This window comes from Mustelus asterias, chromosome 12 (genome assembly GCF_964213995.1).
Source record: "Mustelus asterias chromosome 12, sMusAst1.hap1.1, whole genome shotgun sequence".
NCBI classification, from domain to species: Eukaryota; Metazoa; Chordata; class Chondrichthyes; order Carcharhiniformes; family Triakidae; genus Mustelus; species Mustelus asterias.
This window is the reverse complement of record NC_135812.1, coordinates 42,504,796-42,528,978: the sequence shown is the minus strand read 5'-3', so window position 1 is coordinate 42,528,978 and position 24,183 is coordinate 42,504,796. Positions and strand designations below refer to the sequence as shown.

Below are 24,183 nucleotides of genomic sequence, written 5' to 3'. Positions count from 1 at the left end.
ACAGCCTCCTTCCTTAAGTATAGAGACCAAAATTGTACAAAGTATTCCAGATGTGGTCCCATTAAAGCCCTTCACATCAGAAGCAAGTCTCCCTTATGCTTATATTCCAATTTCCTTGCAATGAATGTCAATTGCCTTCCTAATTGCTTGCTGCACTTTCATGCTAACCTCCTGCCTTCCTCAGTATACAAAGTTCCTCTGAACATTAACAAGTTTCACTCCTTTTAAAAATGATTCTGCTTTGCTATTCTTATGACCAAAATAAATAATCTCGCACTTGCCCACATTATACTCCATCTACCGCCCTGTTGCCTACTCACTAAACCTGTCTATATCGCTTTGCAGTCTCTTTGTGCTTTCCCCACAGCTTACGCTCCCACCTAGCTTTGTACATTCAGCAAACAGAAATATTATTCTCTGTCTCTTTGTCGAAGTTATTCATAAAGATTGCAAAGAACTGAGGTCCCAGCACTGAACCTTACAGCACGCCACTGGTTACAGCCTGCCCACGTGAAAATGCCCCATTTATTCCTACTCTAACCAAAAAGAAAATGTGGTAGGGTTGCATTGCTGCTTACACAATAGTGCGGAAAAGAAATTAGCACTGACGATATGGAATCTGTATGGAAAGCACTCGGAAAGACGAAGGGATAAAAAATGTAAGTTGTATTCAGGGGGTTGTATGCAGACCCTCCGTACTGTATTGGTGATGTTGGAAATGGCATTAAACAGGACATTAGAGATGCATGTGATAAAGGAACACCTGTAATTATATCTGCATATAGATTGGACAAATCAAATTAGTCACAATACTGTAGAGGAGGAATTCCTGGAGTGCATACAAGATGGTTTTCTGGACCAGAACGTTGAGGAACCAACGAGAGAGCAGGCCATCCTAGACTGGATATTGTGTAATGAGAAAGGAATAATTGTCAATCTAGTTGTGTGAGATCCCTTGGGGATGAGCGACCATAATATGATAGAATCCTTCATCAAGATGGAGAGTGACATAGTTGATTCTGAGACTAGGGTCCTGAATCTTAATAAAGGAGGCTGCGATAGTGTGAGGTGCTAGTTGTCTATGATGGATTGAGAAATGTTACTTAAAGGGATGTAAGAAGTCTCACAACACCAGGTTAAAGTCCAACAGGTTTATTTGGTAGCAAATACCATAAGCTTTCGGAGCGCTGCCCCTTCGTCAGATGGAGTGAAAATCTGTTCTCCAACAGTGCACAGAGACACAACATCAAGTTACAGAATACTAATTAGAATGCAAATCTCTACAGCCAGCCAGGTCTTAAAGGTACAGATAATGTGGGTGGAGGGAACATTAAACACAGGTTAAAGAGATGTGTATTGTCTCCAGACAGAACAGCTAGTAAGATTCTGCAAGATCAGGAGGAAAGCTGTGGGGGTTACTGATAATGTGACATAAATCCAACATCCCGGTTTAGGCCGTCCTCATGTGTGCGGAACTTGGCTATCAGTTTCTGCTCAGCGACTCTGCGCTGTCGTGTGTCGTGAAGGCCGCCTTGGAGAACGCTTACCTGAAGATCCAAGGCTGAATGCCCGTGACTGCTGAAGTACTCCCCCACAGGAAGAGAACAGTCTTGCCTGGTGATTGTCGAGCGGTGTTCATTCATCCGTTGTCGTAGCGTCTGCATGGTTTCCCCAATGTACCATGCCTCGGGACATCCTTTCCTGCAGCGTATCAGGTAGACAACGTTGGCCGAGTTGCAAGAGTATGTACTGTGTACCTGGTAGATGGTGTTCTCACGTGAGATGATGGCATCCGTGTCGATGATCCGGCACGTCTTGCAGAGGTTGCTGTGGCAGGGTTGTGTGGTGTCATGGTCACTGTTCTCCTGAAGACTGGGTAGTTTGCTGCGGACAATGTCTGTTTGAGGTTGTGCGGTTGTTTGAAGGCAAGAAGTGGGGGTGTGGGGATGGCCTTGGCGAGATGTTCGTCTTCATCAATGACATGTTGAAGGCTGCGGAGGAGATGTCGTAGCTTCTCCGCTCCGGGGAAGTACTGGACAACGAAGGGTACTCTGTCCACCGTGTCCATGTTTGTCTTCTGAGGAGGTCGGTGCAGTTTTTCGCTGTGGCGCGTCGGAACTGTTGATCGATGAGTCGAGCGCCATATCCTGTTCTTATGAGGGCATCTTTCAGCGTCTGGAGGTGTCTGTTGCGATCCTCCTCATCCGAGCAGATCCTGTGTATTCGGAGGGCTTGTCCGTAGGGGATGGCTTCTTTTACGTGTTTAGGGTGGAAGCTGGAGAAGTGGAGCATCGTGAGGTTATCCGTGGGTTTGCGGTACAGTGAGGTGCTGAGGTGACCGTCCTTAATGGAGATGCGTGTGTCCAAGAATGCAACCGATTCCGGAGAGTAGTCCATGGTGAGTCTGATGGTGGGATGGAACTTGTTGATGTCATCATATAGTTGTTTCAGTGATTGCTCACCATGACTCCAAAGGAAGAAAATATCATCGATGTATCTAGTGTATAGCATCGGTTGAAGGTCCTGTGCAGTGAAGAAGTCTTGTTCGAACCTGTGCATGAAGATGTTGGCATATTGAGGTGCGAATTTTGTCCCCATGGCTGTTCCGTGTGTCTGGATGAAGAACTGGTTGTTGAAGGTGAAGATATTGTGGTCCAGGATGAAGCGGATGAGTTGTAAAATTGCATCTGGAAACTGGCAGTTGACAGCATTGAGTACTGAGGCCGTTGCAGCCAATGCCATCATCGTGGGGGATGCTGGTGTAGAGTGCCGAGACATCCATTGTGACGAGGAGTGCTCCTGGTTTAACTGCTCCATGTGTGTTGAGTTTCTGTAGGAAGTCCGTAGTGTCACGACAAAAGCTGGGGGTTCTTTGTACAATGGGTTTCAAGATGCCCTCGACATAGCCGGAGAGGTTCTCGCACAGGGTTCCATTTCCTGAAACGATGGGACGGCCGGGTGTGTTTGCCCTTGTGTATTTTTGGGAGGCAGTAGAGATCTCCAACGCGTGGAGTACGTGGGATGAGAGCGTGTCGGAACTGTTGATCGATGAGTCGAGCGCCATATCCTGTTCTTATGAGGGCATCTTTCAGCGTCTGGAGGTGTCTGTTGCGATCCTCCTCATCCGAGCAGATCCTGTGTATTCGGAGAGCAGAGTCGCTGAGCAGAAACTGATAGCCAAGTTCCGCACACACGAGGACGGCCTCAACCGGGATATTGGGTTCATGTCCCACTATTTGTAACCCCCACAGAGTTTCACTGGCTGTCTTGTCTGGAGACAATACACATCTTTTTAGCCTGTCTTGATGCTCTCTCCACTCATGTTATTTTGTTTCTTAAAGACTTGATTAGTTGTAAGTATTCGCATTCCAACCATTATTCATGTAAATTGAGTTTGTGTCTTTATATGCTCTGTTTGTGAACAGAATTCCCACTCACCTGAAGAAGGGGCTTGCAGCTCCGAAAGCTTGAGTGGCTTTTGCTACCAAATAAACCTGTTGGACTTTAACCTGGTGTTGTTAAACTTCTTACTGTATTATAGACCAGTCAGCCTGATGTGGATAGTGGGGAAAGTGCCGGAGTCCATTATATAATATTTAATGGTAGGGCACTTGGAAAACAGTGACAGCATCAGACAGATGGGAAAAGGGAAATCATGCTTGGTAATCTACTGGAATTCTTTGAGGATGTAACTGGTAGAGTTGATGATGGGGGAGTCAGTGGATGTGGTTTATTTGGACTTTCAGAATGCATTCGACAAGGTCCCACATGAGAGATCAGCGTTTAAAATTAAAGTGCATGGAATTGCAGGTAGTGTATTGAGATCGATAGAAAACTGGTTGGAAGGCAGGAAACAAAGAGGAGGAATAGACAGGTCTTTTGTCAAGTGGCAGGCAGTGACTAGTGGGGTACCGCAGGGATCAGTGCTAGGACCTCAGTTATTCACATTACATATTAATGATTTAGAGGAGAGAATGTAATATCTCCAAATTTGCCGATCATACAAAGCTGGTTGGGAGGGTGAGCTGTGAGGAGGGTGTAGGGATGCTTCGGCAGACAATTTGAACGAGCTGAGTGAGTGGAGAAGTGCATGGCAGATGCAGTATAAATGTGAGGTTATCCACTTGGGTAGCAAAAACAGGAAGGCAGATTATTATCTGAAAGGCTGTAGATTGAGAGAGGGGAATGTGCAACTAGACCTGGGTGTCCTCGTACACCAGTCACTGAAGGTGAGGGTGCAGGTACAGCAGGCAGTAAAAAGGTCAAATGGTATGTTAGCCTTCAGAGTGAGAGGATTCAAGTACAGGAGCAGGTATGTCTTGCTGCAGTTATATATGGCGTTGGTAAGGCCACACCTAGAATACTGTGTGCAGTTTTGGTCTCTTTATCTGAGGGAGTGCAGAGAAGGTTTACCAGACTGATACCGGAATGGTGGGACTGACATATGAAGAGACATTGAGTCAGTTAGGATTATAATTGCTGGATTTTAGAAGAAAGGACGGGGGGTGGGGGGAAGGGGGAATTTCGGAGGAACCTATAAAGTTCTAATAGATCTAGACAGGGTAGATGCAGGAAGGATGTTCCCGATGGTGGGAGTGTCCACAACCAGGGGTCACAGTCTGAGATGAGGAGGAATTTCTTCACCCAGAGAGCCTGTGGAATTCACTACCACAGAAAGCAGTTGAGGCCATAAAGGAGTTAGACATAGCTCTTGGGGCAAAGGGGATCAAGGGATATGGGAGGGGGTGGGGAAGGAGGGATCAGGCTATTGAGTTGGATGATCAGCCATGATACTGAAAAATGGCAGAGCAAGCTTGAAGGGCTGAATGGCCTCCTCCAGTTCCTTATTTCTATGTTTCTATATTCCCTGGAATTTCGAAGTCTAAGAGATGATTTGATCGGAGTTTCCAAGGCGGACAGATAGGGTAGATAGAGATAAACTATTTTCATTGGTTGGAGAGTTGGTTTGCCCTCAAACTCTACCCTCACTGTTAAACCCAATCCAGCTGTGGGCAGAGCTGTAATCAACAACTTAGACAGCCTAGCGCTGCTGAATCTATCAAACAAGATCAGAATAAAAGAACTTACCAGAACTCGATCGCCACATCTCAAGTCTTTGTCCCCTTTCTTTACGGATCCGCTGTCAGACAGGTTCGATCCTGATTCATTCCCAGTCTTCATGGAACTGTTCAGAATGCTTTCCCGCAAAGGGATTGTGCAGTTGATGCGTTGAGTCGAGAGTGGAGGGGTGGCAGTGCCGTGGGAGGCCGGGACTGGAAACGTTACCGAGTCTCCGGAGAGGGCATCGCTTCCAGCGCCATCGCTTGAGGGATGGAGTGCTAGCTTCGAGGGCCTGGTGAAAATGCCTTGCAAAGCTCCGCACTCAAAGTACCGCACGCCCCCGACTGAACCATCATTCTTGCCCACCGGTTCATCGAGGACCACTCCTGCCCACTTGCCCGGGGCAAACTGCGTTTCCCCCAGGAATTGTATGATGCCGGGCTTCACGCCATTCACCCAGATACGATCCCCAATGGCAAAATCCCCAATGTAGTCATCGCCCACCTCGGTGCTCTTTGATGCCAACTTGTCACTTGGCGTGGGAGCCGAAGATTGTTTGTGCAAAGGGGAACCTAAAAACCAATGGAGAGAGAGGAGCTGATTAGTCTGAGGGACAATTCAGTTACCATCTCATATTCATATCAATACAGTTTAATAACCAGTTACTCATCTCATGTGTTTGTGAAGTATAGCTGATATACCTAGCAGTACAGCAAGGAAATCACGGCATGCACAACACAACAGACAGTAAATGTAGCAGTCTATTGGAGTGCTGGACTACAGACTAATAATGCACTTCATTCCTGTAGTATTACACAATGGAAGCTCTGAACTCAGCAACAATGGGTGGGCACTGTGGTGATGCAGGGTGCCAAGGAGGAATGAGGACCAGGAGTGCACGTGTGTCAGAGAAGGGCATGAAGAGATGTATAACAGCATGAAGGAAAAGGAATGTTAGAGATGCTATTCAGGAGAGGCAAGTCACGATGGTGGGGCACCCCAGAGGTTAAGCACTGAGGATAGGTGTTGGGAGGCAGAGTGATGCACTGGAGGGTGGTACTTTTTCTAATGATAGGGAGAGTTAGGGGGAGACAGAACAGTGCATCAGTCCAGACTGTTATAGAAACATAGAGAATAGGAGCAGGAGGAGACCATTCGGCCCTTCGAGCTTGCTCCACCATTCATTATTATCATGGCTGATCACCCAAGCCAATAGCCTGATCCTGCCTTCCTCCATTTCCTTTGATCCCCTTCACTTCAAGAGCTATATCTTACTGCTTCTTGAAAACTTTTAATGTTTTGGCCTCAGCTGCTTTCTGTGGTAGCGAATTCCACAGGCTGACCAATGAAGTAGAAAGGGTCGAGAGCTTCAGGTTTTTAGGTGTCCAGATCACCAACAACCTGTCCTGGTCCCCCCATGCCGACACTATAGTTAAGAAAGCCCACCAATGCCTCTACTTTCTCAGAAGACTAAGGGAATTTGGCATGTCAGCTACGACTCTCACCAACTTTTACAGATGCACCATAGAAAGCATTCATTCTGGTTGTATCACAGCTTGGTATGGCTCCTGCTCTGCCCAAGACTGCAAGGAACTACAAAAGGTCGTGAATGTAGCCCAATCCATCACGCAAACCAGCCTCCCATCCATTGACTCTGTCTACACTTCCCGCTGCTTCGGAAAAGCAGCCAGCATAATTAAGGACCCCATGCACCCCGGACATTCTCTCTTCCACCTTCTTCCATCGGGAAAAAGATACAAAAGTCTGAGGTCACGTACCAACCGACTCAAGAACAGCTTCTTCCCTGCTGCCGTCAGACTTTTGAATGGACTTACTGATGCGCGTTATCATACACGAGGCTTGATGCTCAGGAAATAAAGGCTTTTATTTGCTGTAACGAAGCAGCTAACAATTATATACACGATCCCAGACTGAGGGGTCCCAGCCAGAGCAGGGACCTTTATACCTCTCCCAGGAGACGGAGCCCGACTGGGATGTACCACAACAGTACAATACAAAGGTGTAACAACCCCACCCTAACCCCAACAGCAACAAGTAGCACAACCCATCCCTAACCCAACAGCAACATATGTACATACTTGTAGTACTGGCCAGACCCTGGCTCAGTACTCCAGTGGGAACCAACGATGGTTCACCACACTTACCTTGCATTAAGTTGATCTTTCTCTACACCCTAGCTATGACTGTAACATTACATTCTGCACTCTCTCATTTCCTTCTCTATGAACGGTATGTTTTGTCTGTATAGCGCGCAAGAAACAATACTTTTCACTGTATGTTAATACATGTGACAATAATAAATCAAATCAAATCATATCAAATCAAGTCTCTGGGTGAATAAATTTCTTCTCATCTCTGTCCTAAACAGTCTACCCTGTATCCTGTGAATGTGACCTCTGGTTCAGGACACCCCCACCATCAGGAACAAAATTGCCGGTGGTTAGGGAGTAAATTACCAGCAAGACCATTCCATCTAGAAAACACTCCCGTAACTATGTCTGAGTTGCAGTGACCTTAGTCTACGAGAGGACAAAGCTGCTGGAACTAACTTGTGGTAAATAGAAAGAGGATAACAGAAAACCTTGATAGATATAAAAATATATAGCAGATAAATAAAATTTCTGATTAGAAAGCCTAAAGCTTATTTATTAGTCATAAATTTATTGCCCATCCCTAGTTGCCCTTGGAGGGCAGTTGAGAGTCAACCACATTGCTGTGGCTCTGGAGTCACATGTAGGCCAGATCGGGTAAGGACGACAGATTTCCTTCCCTAAAGGACAGTGGTGAACCAGATGGGTTTTTCCAACAATCGACAATGGTTTCATGGTCATCAGTAGATTCTTAGTTCAAGATATTTTTTATTGAATTCAAATTCCACCATCTGCCATGGCTGGATTCGAACCCGGGTCCCCAGAACATCAGCTGAGTTTGTGGATTAATACCACTAGGCCATGGCCTCCCTCACAATCATAGAACATCCGAAAGCACTTTCCAGCCAATCGTTTTATTTCACTAATGGAACATTTGAAGTGTTGGATGCTGCTTTAACTGTTTTCAATGTCCTGATTTGCAATGCGTGATTACTTCAATATGATTGCCTACTTGTTGGCAACAGTGTTACTGCAGGACACAACGTGACTTGGTGCCAGATTTAATCCACGACTGGGGTAATGGAAACCCCCATCACGCGGGTCGCTCGATCTTTGTGGGGCAGCTTTTTTATTGGAGGGTCAGTGTCAGTCTTCACTGCAAAATCTGGACCATTGCTTCCAAGAGCAACAACGCTGCAAAAATCATTTGCTGAAGGAGTCAGTGACTGTACGAGGCAGGGATGGAACCATTCGTGAATATGACAGGGGATAGGATGGCATGGTCAACCATATCTGCAGAAACTAAAATCAACGGGGATAGCACATCATGGTTACAGAGGAGCCAAAGAATCCCCACATGCAAAAAGAGGCCATTCGACCCAATGAGTCTGCACTGACTCTCTGAAAGAGCATCCCATCCACGCGCCCCTCCCAGCCACACCCCTGGGGCTTATCAAGGTGCGAGAGGAAACAAATGAGTCAAAACACTGGGTCAGCGGTGTGAGGGGGGGGAAGGAGATCAAAATCTCAGTTAAGGAGGTGAGCATTGAGAACTAGCCTTAAGGGGAGGTTGTGGGGTGAAATAGGCGGAGGCACGGTGGCACAGTGGTTAGCACTACTGTCTCACAGCGCCAGGGACCCGGGTTCAATTCCGGCCTCGGGTCACTGTCTGTGTGGAGGTTGCACATTCTCTCCGTGTCTGCGTGGGTTTCCTCCGGGTACTCCGGTTTCCTCCCACAATCCAAAGATGTGCGGGTTAGGTTGATTGGCTATGTTAAATTGACCCTTACTGTCCGGGGGATCAGCAGGGTAAATACGTGGGGTTATGGGGATAGGGCCTGGGTGGGATTGTTTTCAGCGCAGGCTTGATTGACTGAATGGCCTCTTTCTGCACTGTAGGAATTCTACGAGAGGCAGATGCGGTTTAGAGAGGGACCCGCACTGTGAGTCATTGCCTCTACTCATTTTTCTTAAAACACGAGGTGAAAGAATTTTCTCATCAATACAGAGATACATTGAAGCCTCTTTCTAACAGTCTTCACTCAGGATTTCCCAGAAGTGAATCACTCTATTGAGTTTTAGCGTGGAGGTTGATGTCATCACATCTGGAAGCTGTGCTGCACAGCTGCCTTGCACTCTGAGACGTACACGTCAGCACACACCACATGGCCACATACTCATCTGCTGCAGATTCTGAATAGTGTTCCTGTGGATAACGCCAGCTCCCCCCTCCCCCCTCTCCCAACCGCCCTGGCTCTTCAACTACAGCAGCGGCACAGCAGAGGTGGACCCTACTGATAAACAAAAGCTGCAGTTGTCCATAATCTCAAACACATCTGTAAACGAACAAGACATGACCGAACCAGTGGCTGAGCCGTTTAGGATGCTGAACTAGCTTCTAAAAATAGCTTCAAGCTGCAGGAAGCCATAGCATCTCCCCGACACAGTAACCATGGCAACGGGGAAGGAGGGAGGGAGGAGACTAAACATCCGAATTGCAAAACTGCTCCTTATTCCTTTAAGACTGAGTCACTTGAGGAGAAGCAGCAGTTCCAGGAAACATTCCTCTGTACTCTGTCTCTCCAACACAGGAGGAATTCCAATTCTGTTCCCATTACTCCCAGAGCACAAAAACCCGATTCAAATCATTCCAGGCAGTGAGTTCCAGATTCCCCTCACTCTGCAAGTCAAATCCTTACATCCCGTCTAAATCTCCTGCCCCTTACCTTAAATCTATCCCCCCTGGTTATTGACCCCGCTACTAAAGGGGAAATAGTTCCTTCCTATCTATCCTATGTGCCTCCTAATTTTGTACGTCTCGATCATGTCCCCTCAGCCTTCTCTGCTATAAGGAAAACCTCAGCCTATCCAGGCTCTCTTCACTGCTGTAACGCTCCAGCCCAGGCAACATCCAGGTGAATCTCCTCTGCACCCTCTCTGGTGCAGTTCCTGTCTGACTGGATCCGATTACACTCCGCCTTGTCCTGCACTAACCTTTCCCCTGCAGTGATATTCAGTGACTGCTGGTCAGTCACCTTTCACCTTTCTACAGTTAAACTTTACAATATCGCACCCAATCAAGCTCAGGGACTGAGAGTTAACCCACCCAGAAGCAAGCTCAGAGACATAGACACCAAGTGTGCCAAAGTTAGGTTTGATTGGTTAAAAGGCAGCTTCTGCCTCGCATCTTCTAATTTCCTCTCAGTCCCTTTCCAAGGTATCACTTCTTGCTTTTGGCACATCTCCATGCAGGCCTCATGCCAGACAGCAAGGTCAGCAAGGTCAGGAGGAAGAGGAGCCAGACCCATCCTAGTCCTCTCCTGACTTTTCATCATCAGGACTGAGTGGGGAGAATCAGTGGGAAATCCAAACAGATTCCCTCTGTCTTAATCCAGTTTCATTCAGTGTCTCCATTAGTCTGAACTAACATCAGCATAGAGGATTCAAACCCAGAGTTCCTTATCGTATAGGAGTCCAGTAATGTTTACCCACTCCATCATTTTTCAATCTAGCTTTTCTGTATTTGTCACAGAGATTTACAAGAGGCCCTTCGGCCCATTGAGTCTGCGTCGACCATCTAGCACCGATCTATTCTAACCCCATTTTCCAGCGCTTGGTCCGTAACCTTGTATGCTATGGCATTTCAAGTGCTCATCTAAATGCTTCTTAAAGGTTGTGAGGGTTCCCACCTCTACCGCCCTTTCGAATCAAAGAATGCCTACAGTGCAGAAAGAGGCCATTCATCCCATCGAGTCTGCACCGACTGTCCGACAAAGCATCATTCCCAGGCCCAGCCCCCACCCTATCCCCATAACCCCATGCATCTACCCCACTAATCCCGCTAACTTACACATCTTGGGACACTAAGGGGCAATTTATCATGGCTAATCTACCTAAACTGCACATCTTTGGACTGTGGGAGGAATGATGTGGAGATGCCGGCGTTGGACTGGGGTAAGCACAGTAAGAAGTCTCACAACACCAGGTTAAAGTCCAACAGGTTTATTTGGTAGCAAATACCATCAGCTTTCGGAGCCGGCATCTCCACATCATGACTACCATCGACGCCGCAAACTGCCGGCTCCAAGTGGAGAGGATCTCCAAGAAGATCGCGCATATCGACACAGACATCAAGTTTCTACAAAGATGCAAGAAAGCAGACAAGTGTAGAGATTTGCATTCTAATTAGTATTCTGTAACTTGATTTCTGTGTCTGTGCACTGTTGGAGAACAGATATCCACTCCATCTGACGAAGGAGCTGTGCTCCGAAAGCTTATGGTATTTGCTACCAAATAAACCTGTTGGACTTTAACCTGGTGTTGTGAGACTTCTTACTGTGGGAGGAAACCAGAGCACCCGGAGGAAACCCACACAGACACGGGGAGAACGTGCAAACTCCACATTGACAGTGACCCAAGGCCAGAATTGAACCCGGGTCTCTGGAGCTGTGAGGCAGCAGTGCTAACCACTGTGCTGTAAAGAACAAAGAACAATACAACACAGGAACAGGCCCTTTGGCCCTCCAAGCCTGCGCCGCTCATGTGCCCAACTAGACCATTCGTTTGTATCCCTCTATTCCCAGTCTGTTCATGTGGCTATCTAGATAAGTCTTAAATGATCCCAGTGTGTCCGCCTCAATCACCTTGCTTGGCAGTGCATTCCAGGCCCCCACCGCCCTCTGTGTAAAATACATCCCCCTGACATCTGTGTTGAACCTTGCCCCCCTCACCTTGAACCTGTGACCCCTTGTATTCATCACCTCCGACCTGGGAAAAAGCTTCCCACTGTTTACCCTATCTATGTCCTTCATAATTTTATACACCTCTATTAGGTCGCCCCTCATCCTCCGTCTTTCCAGGGAGAACAACCCCAGTTTACCCAATCTCTCCTCATAGCGGAGACCCTCCATACCAGGCAACATCCTGGTAAACCTTTTCTGTACTCTCTCCAAAGCCTCAACGTCCTTCTGGTAGTGTGGCGACGAGAACTGGACGCAGTATTCCAAATGTGGCCTAACCAACGTTCTATACAGCTGCAACATCATTGCCAACTTTTATATTCTATGCCTCGTCCAATAAAGGCAAGCATGCCATATGCCTTCTTGACCACCCTCTCCACCTGTGCTGCCACCTTTAAGGATCTGTGGACTTGTACACCCAGGTCCCTCTGTGTCTATACTCCTGATGGTTCTGCCATTTATTGTATAGCTCCCCCTTACATTAGATCTACCAAAATGCATCACTTCGCATTTATCTGGATTAAATTCCATCTGCCATTTCTCCGCCCAATGTTCCAGCCTATCTATATCCTGCTGTATTCTCTGACAATGTTCATCACTATCCGCAACTCCAGCAATCTTTGTGTCGTCCGCAAACTTACTGATCACACCAGCTACATCTTCCTCCAAATCATTTATACATATCACAAACAGCAGAGGTCCCAGTACAGAGCCCTGCGGAACACCACGAGTCACAGACCTCCAACCGGAAAAAGACCCCTCCACTGTTACCCTCTGTCTTCTATGGCTAAGCCAGTTCTCCACCCATCTAGCTAGCTCACCTGTTATGCCGTGAGATTTAACCTTTTGCACCAGCCTGCCATGAGGGACCTTGTCAAACGCTTTACTAAAATCCATACAGACGACATCCATGGCCCTTCCCTCGTTAATCGTTTTTGTTACCTCCTCACAAAACTCAACCAAATTTGTGAGGCATGACCTCCCTCGTACAAAACCATGCTGTCTATCACTAATGAGATTATTCAGTTCTAAATGCGCATATATCCTATCTCTAAGAATCTTCTCCAACAATTTCCCTACCACGGACGTCAAGCTCATCGGCCTGTAATTACCCGGGTTATCCTTGCTGATCTTCTTAAATAACGGGACCACATCACCGTAGTGAGTTCTAGATTCCCACCACCCTCTGGATGAAACTGTCTTTCCTCAAAACCCCTCCAAATCTACTGCTCCTTACCTTAAAGATTGGGTGGCACGGTGGTTAGCCCTGCTGCCTCACAGCGCCAGGGACCCGGGTTCGATTCCCGGCTTGGGTCACTGTCTGTGTGGAGTCTGCAAGTTCTCCCCGTGTCTGCGTGGGTTTCCTCCCATAGTCCGAAAGACGTGTTGGTTCGGTGGATTGGCTGTGCTACATTCTCCCTCAGTGTACCTGAACAGGCGCCGGAGTGTGGCAACTAGGGGATTTTCACTGTAACATCATTGCAGTATTAATGTAAACCTACTTGTGACACCAACAATCTCGATCATGTCCCCTCAGCCTTCTCTGCTATAAGGAAAACAACTCCAGCCTAACCAGCCTTTCTTCATAGCTGAAACGCTCCAGCCCAGGCAACATCCTAATGAATCTCCTCCGCAAACGTTCTAATCATATCCTTCCGATAGTGTGCTGACCAGAATTGCACACAGTAATCCAACTGTGGCCTTACCAGTGTTTTCCCCAGCCTCTCTCACTCCATAAGCTGTGCAAAGTGTCCAATCCAGCCCCAAGTTGTCTGAGCTAAGTTAGAAAGCTTACCTTTGAGAAAGGGGGCGTTAGTACAGGCGTGCATTGCTGCTGTCTGCGACTAGTCGTTAGGATTGTCTAACAGGCTGCATTTAGACAATTTCAATACTCTGCACTCACACACCACCAGACAACCTGCTCGTTACGAGACCGTAATTTTATACCAGGACAAAATATTCCAAAACACCAAGCCATTTCCTCTCCAGATTCCTCTGCCCTGTGTCATACTGGAGCTTGTTCAATGTTAGAGAAAGAATCAGTGGGGGAGGGGGGAATTAAACCAGGCAACTTGCTTCCAATAGCCTGCCTCGTAAATAAAAAGATTATAAAATTCAATCTTTCCATTAAACGGGATGACCAATGAATGAAGTTTTACATTTCTATACGTGAGAGATTTGCATTTATATAGCACCTTTACAAACACCATAGAATCATAGAATCCCTACAGTGCAGAAGGAAGCTGTTCGGCCCATTGAGTCTGCACCGACAACAATCCCACCCAGGCCCTATCCCCGTAACCCCATGTATTTAGCCTGCTAATTCCCCTGACACTAAGGTCAACTTAGCATGGCTAATCATTTCAGACTGTGGGAAGAAACTGGAGCACCCGGAGGAAACCCACACAGACATAGGGAGAACGTGCAAACTCCACACAGAGTCACTCGAAGCTGGAATTGATCCTGGGTCCCAGGCGCTGTGAGGCAGCAGTGCTAACCACTGCGCCACCGTGCCAAAAATCTCAAAGAAGTGTAGACAATGTTGTGCAGGAGACATGCAGCCAATAAGAACATACAAAGAATGAGGAGGAGGGGGATGACTTTCAGTCCCAAAAGCTCCCTTCACCATTCAATAGGATCATGTCTGACTTCACTGTGGCCTTAATTCAACTTTCCTGGTTCCTCCAGAACCCTCGACACTCAAAGACACCCACACGGTAAACTCACACAACACGCACACGGTAAACTCACACAACACGCACACGGTAAACTCTTCCAAAGACACGCACACGGTAAACTCACACAACACGCACACGGTAAACTCATACAACACGCACACGGTAAACTCTTCCAAAGACACGCACACGGTAAACTCTCCCAAAGACACGCACACAGTAAACTCACACAACACGCACACGGTAGGCTCACACAACATGCATACGGTAAACTCTTCCAAAGACACGCACATGGTAAACTCTCCCAAAGACACGCACACGGTAAACTCACACAACATGCACATGGTAAACTCACACAACACGCACGTGGAAAACTCTCCCAAAGACACGCACACAGTAAACTCTCCCAAAGACACGCACATGGTAAACTCACATAACACGCACACGGTAAACTCACACAACACGCACACGGTAAACTGTCCCAAAGACACACACACGGTAAACTCTCCCAAAGACAAACACACGGTAAACTCTCCCAAAGACACGCACACGGTAAACTCACACAACACACACACGGTAAACTCTCCCAAAGACACGCACACGGTAAACTCACACAACACCCACATGGTAAACTCTCCTAAAGACACGCACACGGTAAACTCACACAACACGCACACGGTAAACTCTTCCAAAGACACGCACACGGTAAACTCACACAACACGCACGCGGTAAACTCTCCCAAAGACACGCACACAGTAAACTCACACAACACGCACACGGTAAACTCACACAACATGCACACAGTAAACTCTTCCAAAGACACGCACACGGTAAACTCACACAACACGCACACGGTAAACTCTCCCAAAGACACGCACACAGTAAACTCTCCCAAAGACACGCACATGGTAAACTCACACAACACGCACATGGTGAACTCACACAACACACACACGGTAAACTCTCCCAAAGACACACACACGGTAAACTCTCCCAAAGACACGCACACGGTAAACTCACACAACACGCACACGGTAAACTCTCCCAAAGACACACACACGGTAAACTCTCCCAAAGACACACACACGGTAAACTCTCCCAAAGACACACACACGGTAAACTCTCCCAAAGACACGCACACGGTAAACTCACACAACACGCACACGGTAAACTCTCCCAAAGACACGCACATGGTAAACTCACACAACAACATGCAATGGTAAACTCTCCCAAAGATACACACATGGCAAACTCACGCAAAGACACGCACATGGGAAACGCACACAAAGACATGCACACAGCAAACTCACGCAAAGACGCGCACATGGGAAACTCACACAAAGACATGCGCACACAGTAAACTCACAAAATAACATGCAACGGTAAACTCTCCCAAAGATACACGCATGACAAACTCACACAAAGACACACGCACGGTAAACTCACAGAAAGACAGGCATATGGGAAACTCTCACAAGGACACACACACGGTAAACTCACACAACCACATGCACACGAGAAGCTCTCCCAAAGACACACATGTAAACTCACACAAAAACACGCGCATGGTAAACTCTCCCAAAGACACACATGTAAACTCACACAAAAACACGCGCATGGTAAACTCTCCCAAAGACACACATGTAAACTCTCACAAAGACATGCACTCGCTAAACTCACATAAAGACACGCACACGGGAAATGCTCACAAAGACACGCACACGGTAAACTCACACAAAGACATGCACACGGTAAACTCACATAAAGACACGCACACGGGAAACTCACACAAAGACACGCACACGGTAAACTCACATAAAGACACGCACACGGGAAACTCACATAAAGACACGCACACGGGAAACTCACACAAAAACAGTGTGAAAATGATCACAATCTCTTTTTTTTGTGATGCTGACTGAGGGATAATTATTGATGAGGATTCTGGGGGATAATTCCCCTGTTCTTCCCAGGCGCTCTGTGATCTTTTATACTCGAGCAGACAGATGGGGTCTCGGTTAAACATCTCATCTGAAAAACAGCACATTCAACAATGCAGGCCATGATGTTGAGATGCCGGTGTTGGACTGGGGTGGACAAGATGAGAGGTCACACAGCACCAGGTTATAGTCCAACAAGCTCATTTGAAATCACAAGCTTTCAGAGCACTGCTCCTTCATCAGGTTAAGCGGAGTGAGGTGCACAGGCACAGAATATATAGGCGGAGTGACAATAGCCCATCACTGACAGGTAATCAAGAGTGTCAAAGGATAAGTACAGACAGTGTAGTGCAGTGTAGGCCGGCTGAATATCAAGTCTTTACAAGTAATCCCGAGTGTGAATAGACAAATGCAAGCAGTTAAGTATTATCAGTATGTGTAAAGTGTCGAAATGCTGTATAACAAATGAAGGGATGACTTAAGCACCGAAAATCTAAGGCAGAGAGATAATTACAATCAAAGAGTGAGATGGTGCTAAACACTATGCAAACTAATTCAGGCAGAGAGATCATCACCTGTAATCAAGGTGTGCATGGTGCCAAAACAGGACAGTCAGGGAGATTTCTCCCCCATAGAACAGCATGGTGGGATTTCATGTAGAGTAACATGAACCCGAGATCCTGGTTGAGGCCGTCCTCATGTGTGCGGAACTTGGCTATCAGTTTCTGCTCAACGATTCTGCGTTGTCGTGGTTGCCGGCTCCGATCAGCCTGGAAGATTGGAGGCTGAATGCCCGTGACTGCTGAAGTGTTCCCCGACAGGAAGAGAACAGTCTTGTCAGGTGATTGTCGTGCGGTGTCTGTTCATCCGTTATCGTAGCGTCTGCATGGTCTTACCGATGTACCACACCTTGGGACAACCTTTCCTGCAGCGTATCAGGTAGACAACGTTGGTCGAGTTGCAAGAGTAGGTACCGTGTACCTGGTAGATGGTGTTCTCACGTGGGATGATGGCATCCGTGTCGATGATCCGGCACGTCTTGCAGAGGTTGCTGTGGCAGGGTTGTGTGGTGTCGTGGCCACTGTTCCCCTGAAGGCTGGGTAGTTTGCTGCAGACAATGGTCTGTTTGAGGTTAGGCGGTTGTTTGAACGTGGTTGGTGGAGATGCAGGGATGGCCTTGGCGAGATGTTTGTCGTCATCGATGACATGCTGAACGCTCCAACGAACCTGGCGTAGTTTCTCCGCTCCGGGGAAGTACGGGGTGACGAAGGGTACTCTGTCGGTTGTGTCCCGTGTTTGTTTCTTGAGGAGGGCATTGCAGCTTTTCGCTGTGGCGCGTCGGAATTGTCAATCGATGAGTTGTACATCATATCCCGTTTCTGCGAGGGCATCTTTCAACGTCCGTAGGTATCCGTCGAGTTCCACCTTATCCGAGCAGATCCTGTGTATACGGAGGGTTTGTCCGTAGGGGATGGCTTCTTTAACGTGTTTAGGGTGGAAGCTGGAGAAGTGGAGCATCGTGAGGTTATCCGTGGGCTTGCGGTACAGTGAGGTGCTGAGGTGACTGTCCTTGATGGAGATGTGTGTGTCCAAGAATGCAACCGATTCCGGAGAGTAGTCCATGGTGAGTCTGATGGTGGGATGGAACTTGTTGATGTCATCATGTAGTCATTTCAGTGATTCCTCTCTGTGAGTCCAAAGGAAAAAATGTCGTCCATGTATCTGATGTACAGTGTTGGTTGGAGGTCCCGTATGGCGAAGAAGTCTTGTTCGAACTTGTGCATGAAGATGTTGGCGTATTGAGGTGCAAATTTGGTCCCCATAGTGGTTCCGTGTGTCTGGATGAAAAACTGGTTGTCAAAGGTGAAGACGTTGTGGTCCAGGATGAAGTGGATGAGTTGTAGAATTGCGTCTGGAGATTGGCAGAATTCCCGAAGCCTCATTCGCCTGGTGAATTCCTCTGTGTCTGCCGCGAGACCGATGGGGTCCATTTTGGTGGTGGGACAGAAATTGAGCCCTCGGCTGAGAACCTCAATTTCATCTGGTTGAAGGGTGGGGTCAGACAAATTGATAATGGACTTCCCTGAGGTGGTACCGGCTTCAACCGTGGTACTGGAGGAAGCTTGGTTGCTGCCGAGTTTCTCAAGTTTCCTGTTCTTGGTGTGCAGGTACGTGGTGTAGTTCTGTTGCCTCGTCTGCTTGGCAGTGTTTTGCAGCTGGTCTGCTGCGTCCTGAGCGCAGGCTGGGAGCATGGACCCGATTTTGATTTTGAGGTTGCGATGTCTGCAGTAGAGCTGGTGTACGAGGCGATTGAGGAGTGTGAGAAAGGTGCGACAGTATAGTCTCTCAGCCTGGCCTGTTTTGTAGGTCGGCTTGAGTGGATTCGTGATCTGTAGTGCTTTCGGAATCTTGTCTGCTTTCTCCCATCTCTGTAGAAACTTGATGTCTGTGTCGATATGCGCGATTTTCTCGGATGGCCTTAACTGTGATCTCGGGTTCATGTCACTCCACATGGAGCCCCACCATGCTGTTCTGTGGGGGAGGAATCTCCCTAACTGTCCTGTTTGGACACCATACACACCTTGATTACGGATGGTGATCTCTCTGCCTGAAATGGTTGCATCGTGTTTAGCACCATCTCACCCTTTAATTGACCGTAATAATCTCTCTGCCTTACATTATTGGTTCTTAGGTCATCCCTTCACTTGTTATACAGCCTGTCGACACTTTACACATGCTGATTATACTTAACTGCTTGCATTTATCTATTGACACTCGGGATTACTTGTAGTCTTGGTATTAAGTTGGCCTATACTGTCTGTACTTTTCATTTGACACTCTTGATTATCTGTTAGTGTCACTCTGCCTATATATTCTGTGCCTGCGCACCTCACTCTACCTCACCTGATGATGGAGCAGTGCTCCGAAAGCTTGTGATTTCAAATAAACCTGTTGGACTTTAACCTCGTGTTGTGTGACCTCTCATCTTGTCCAACGATGCAGCACACACAATCACTTAATTGTTAATGTATAGAAGGCCATTTGGCCTATTGTGTCTATAGCAGCCCCCCTGACAAGCACCCTGACACAGTGCCATTCCCCTGCCTTTTCCCTACAGTCCTGCACATTGTTTCTATTCCAATAACCATCTAATGTTTTCTTGAATGCCTCGCCAGCCTCTCCTATCCTGCTCGGAACTCTGTGTTTTGCTCAATCTTGCTGGGTTTAAAACTCAATGGCTCCCCCTTGTTTTCAAAATCTACACACTTGAAAATCTTCTGCTTATTCATTATTTGGGGTGGGTGGCACGGTGATACAGTGGTTAGCACTGCTGCCTCACAGCGCCAGGGATCCGGGTTCAATTCCGGCCTCGGGTAACTGTCTGTGTGGAGTCTGCACGTTCTCCCCGTGTCTGCGTGGGTTTCCTCCGGGTGCTCCAGTTTCCTCCCACAAAGTCCAAAGATGTGCAGGTTAGGTGGATTGGCCATGCTAAATTGCCCCTTAGTGTCCAAAGGTGTGTAGGTTAGGGGGATTAGCGATGGGAAATGTGTGTTGTTGCAGGGATAGGGCAGAGAGAGGGCCTGGGGTAAGATACTCTGTCAGAGAGTTGGTACAGATTTGATGGGCCGAATGGCCTCTTCTGCACTGTAGGGATTCCATGATTATTGTTTTTGGGGAAAGGAACCTTTTCAATTTGAGGTACCCAACACGAGCATCAAGCTGCCTCTGATATGGTGCAGATTAAACCTAAACACTGTCTCTGAACAACGTGCCAGAGGCCACCCTTCAGGATGTAACTATCCCTCTCCCCCCATCATTTCCCAGAAGCATTGTGGAAATCATCGGGAAGATTCATGTCTTCATGTATCAATGTGAGCAGCTATTAAAATTATTTAGTCAGTACAGCTAGCTGACCTCTCAGAGATTGGCAATGTGTGTCTGGTTAGTGACGTGGGCCGCTGCCCATTCCAATCGAGACTTCCTGGACTGATTTCACATTGACCCTTACAGTGAGCAGATAGCGGCGACTTTCACCCCATCCGTCTGGACTGGACTCGGCAGGTCACAGGGCTGAAATAGTCGTGTCAAATCCACACCATCACTCAGGCCCATTGTCCTATACTCCGCACATCAACCTGACAAAGCCACTACAAACTGTCATAAACAAGCTTGGGAATGTATCTGTGTATCATTGTCCTTAAAAAGAAATCACTCAAGGTTCTTTATGAGATGTGTCAGCTAGTCCCAGTAAGGCTGAATTTACAGGGAGGCATTCTGAATCGCTTCACTGAGCTCAGCAACAGGCAATGCTGCTTGCATACATTGTGAAGGCTGGAATTATTACACACTGATGGTTATTGTGTAACCAGAGACCATCTTTAACCTTGCAGCCCCAGAGCTTTATTGCGCCTGCTCTACCCTGGACCTCCCCTCCAAAGCATTGAGAATGGGAGGCCCAATAAATGCAGAGGGGACACATTGTCACTCCTCACCACTAATCATAAGCAGAGAATGAAATGGAAACCAAGCTGCGGCATTTACCAGGATGGACACAGCGCAGGGACGGAAGCAGCTGCTTTCACCGGACATTCTCCCGTTTCTGCTGTCCTCTTTAAAGCAGCTTTATGTCGGCCGATTCAGCAATGTGACACGGTTTGAGTGGCTTGCTGAGTGATTCTGACAGCCTGGGTTCAATCCCTGTCCCGACCGGGGAAGCCGATTGAGGGCCTGGCTCCTTGCCTCAGCCGCACAGCGGTTAGCACTGCTGTCTCACAGCGCCAGGGACGCGGGTTCAATTCCCAGCTTGGGTCAGTGTCTGTGCATGTTCTCCCCGTGTCTGCATGGGTTTCCTCTGGGTGCTCTGGTTTCCTCCCGCAGCCCAAAGGATGTGCTGGTTAGGTGCATTGGCCATGCTAAATTCTCCCTCAGTGTACCCGAACAGGCACCGGAGTGTGGCGACTAGGGGATTTTCACAGTAATTTCATTGCAGTGTTAATGTAAGCCTACTTGTGACTCTAAGAAATAAACTTTAAACTTGCTGAGTGGTGTCCCTCAGGCTATTATGTAATCAAGTGTCAGAAACAACTTTCAGAGATTACCTTTCCCTGGCTGTGATTAATTATATTTACACAGAGATGCGGGTGTTTTCATTACAGAGCGATTGGGTCAATTTAAGTCACTCAGCAGCAGTGTGTGTTACAACTGAAGAAAGTTGCTTTATTTCTCACAAGCACTTGCCCCGAAGGTTAATGTCTCACTCACTCAATTCACCCTCATTGTCTCACACACAAACACGAGATACATTTCAAGGCAGCGCAGTCAGAATGCAAGTCAAATTGAACTCATGTCTTTATTCTGGCGTGGGCCTGGTCTTTTTCAGTTGAGTTGATGTTCTGCTTGGAAGTAAAGCATTTGAAAAGCTGTGAATTTTCTGTGGCTGTAGGAGATTTGTTACAGTTTGTTTTATTCTTTCACAGGATGTGGACATCACTGGCCAGACCAGCATTTATTACCCATCCCTAATTGCCCTCGAGAAGGTGGTGGTGAGCTGCCTTCTTGAACAGCTGCAGTCCCTGAGGTGCAGGTACACCCAGTGTTGTTAGGGAGGGAATTCTAGGACTTTGACACTGCAGCAACGAAGGAACGGCGATATGTTTCCAAGTCAGGATGGTGCGTGGCTTGGAGAGGAATTTCTAGGTGATGGTGTTCCCAGGTATCTGCTGTCCTCTGCTTCCTGTCGGATAGCCAATCCCCAATCCACGCTAACACCCTACCCCCAACTCCGTGTGACCCAATCTTCTTCAGCAACCTTTTGTGAGGCACCTTATCAAACGCCTTTTGGAAATCCAAAAACACCGCATCCACCGGTTCCCCTCCGTCAACCGCACTAGTCACATCTTCATAAAAATCCAACAAGTTCGTCAAGCACGACTTTCCCCTCATGAATCCATGCTGCGTCTTCTTAATCGAACCATTCTTATTCAGATGGCCTGCTATTTCTTCTTTAATGATGGATTCCAACATTTTCCCAACTACAGACGTTAAGCTAACCGGCCTGTAGTTACCCGCCTTTTGTCTATTTTCTTTTTTAAACAGCGGCGTAACATTAGCCGTTTTCCAGTCCGCCGGCACTACCCCAGAATCCAACGAATTTTGATAAATAACCACTTACGCATCCGCTATTACCTCTGACATTTCTTTCAGTACCCTGGGATGCATTCCATCCGGGCCCGGGGACTTGTCCACCTTCAGTCCCGTTAGTCTACCAAGCACTGCCTCCCTGGTAACATTAATTGTATTGAGTACCTCTCCTCCTACCAACCCTCTATCATTAATATTCGGTAAACTATTTGTGTCTTCCACCGTGAAGACCGACACAAAAAACTTATTTAAAGTTTCAGCCATTTCTTCATTTCCCACTATTAAATCCCCCCTCTCGTCCTCCAAGGGTCCAACATTCACTCTTGCCACTCTATTCCTTTTTATATATTTGTAAAAGCTTTTACTGTCATTTAGAGCTAGCCTAGCTTCATAACCTACCTTTCCTTTCTTTATCGCTTTCTTAGTCGTTCTTTGTTGTTTCTTTAAGTTTTCCCAATCTTCCGATTCTCCACTATTGCTGGATAAGAATGGTTCGATTAAGCAGACGCAGTATGGATCCATGAGGGGAAAGTCGTGCTTGACGAACTTGTTGGATTTTTATGAAGATGTGACTAGTGCGGTTGACGGAGGGGAACCGGTGGATACGGTGTTTTTGGATTTCCAAAAGGCGTTTGATAAGGTGCCTCACAAAAGGTTGCTGAAGAAGATTGGGTCACACGGAGTTGGGGGTAGGGTGTTAGCGTGGATTGGGGATTGGCTATCCGACAGGAAGCAGAGAGTCGGAATAAATGGGTGCTTTTCTGCTTGGCAGATGGTAACTAGTGGCGTGCCGCAGGGATCGGTACTGGGGCCTCAACTATTTACCATTTATATAGACGATCTGGAGGAGGGGACTGAGTGTAGGGTAACAAAGTTTGCAGACGACACAAAGATAAGTGGAAAAGTGAATCGTGTGGAGGGCATAGAAGGTCTGCAGAGAAATTTGGACAGGCTGAGTGAGTGGGCGAGGATCTGGCAGATGGAGTATAACGCTAACAAATGCGAGGTTATTCACTTTGGAAGAAATAGTAGCAAATTGGATTATTATCTAAATGGAAAGAAATTACAACATGCTGCTGTGCAGAGGGACCTGGGGGTCCTTGTGCATGAGACGCAAAAACCCAGTCTGCAGGTGCAACAGGTGATCAAGAAGGCAAATGGGATGTTGGCCTATATCGCAAGGGGGATAGAATATAAAAGCAGAGATGTCTTGCTGCATCTGTACAGGGCATTGGTGAGGCCGCAGCTGGAATACTGTGTGCAGTATTGGTCCCCTTATTTGCGGAAGGATATATTGGCCTTGGAGGGAGTGCAGAGAAGGTTCACCAGGTTGATACCAGAGATGAGGGGTGTTGATTATGAGGAGAGACTGAGCAGATTGGGTTTGTATTCGTTGGAATTTAGAAGGCTGAGGGGGGATCTTATAGAGACCTATAAGCTAATGAAGGAGCTGGATAGGGTAGAGATGGAGAGATTCTTTCCACTTAGAAAGGAAACTAGAACTAGAGGGCACAG

General features: G+C 47.3%; 1 protein-coding gene across 1 annotated transcript in view; it reads right to left on the bottom strand.

The window, feature by feature from the left end:
* Nucleotides 1-24,183, bottom strand: part of clip2 (CAP-GLY domain containing linker protein 2) — a gene marked incomplete at its 3' end in the record, with an annotated part of 313,298 nt that overhangs the window by 70,053 nt on the left and 219,062 nt on the right. The window contains exon 3 of the mRNA XM_078226021.1: nucleotides 5,089-5,633. Within this exon, the coding sequence (XP_078082147.1) occupies nucleotides 5,089-5,633 (545 nt within the window). The remainder of the gene's footprint in view (nucleotides 1-5,088; nucleotides 5,634-24,183) is intronic.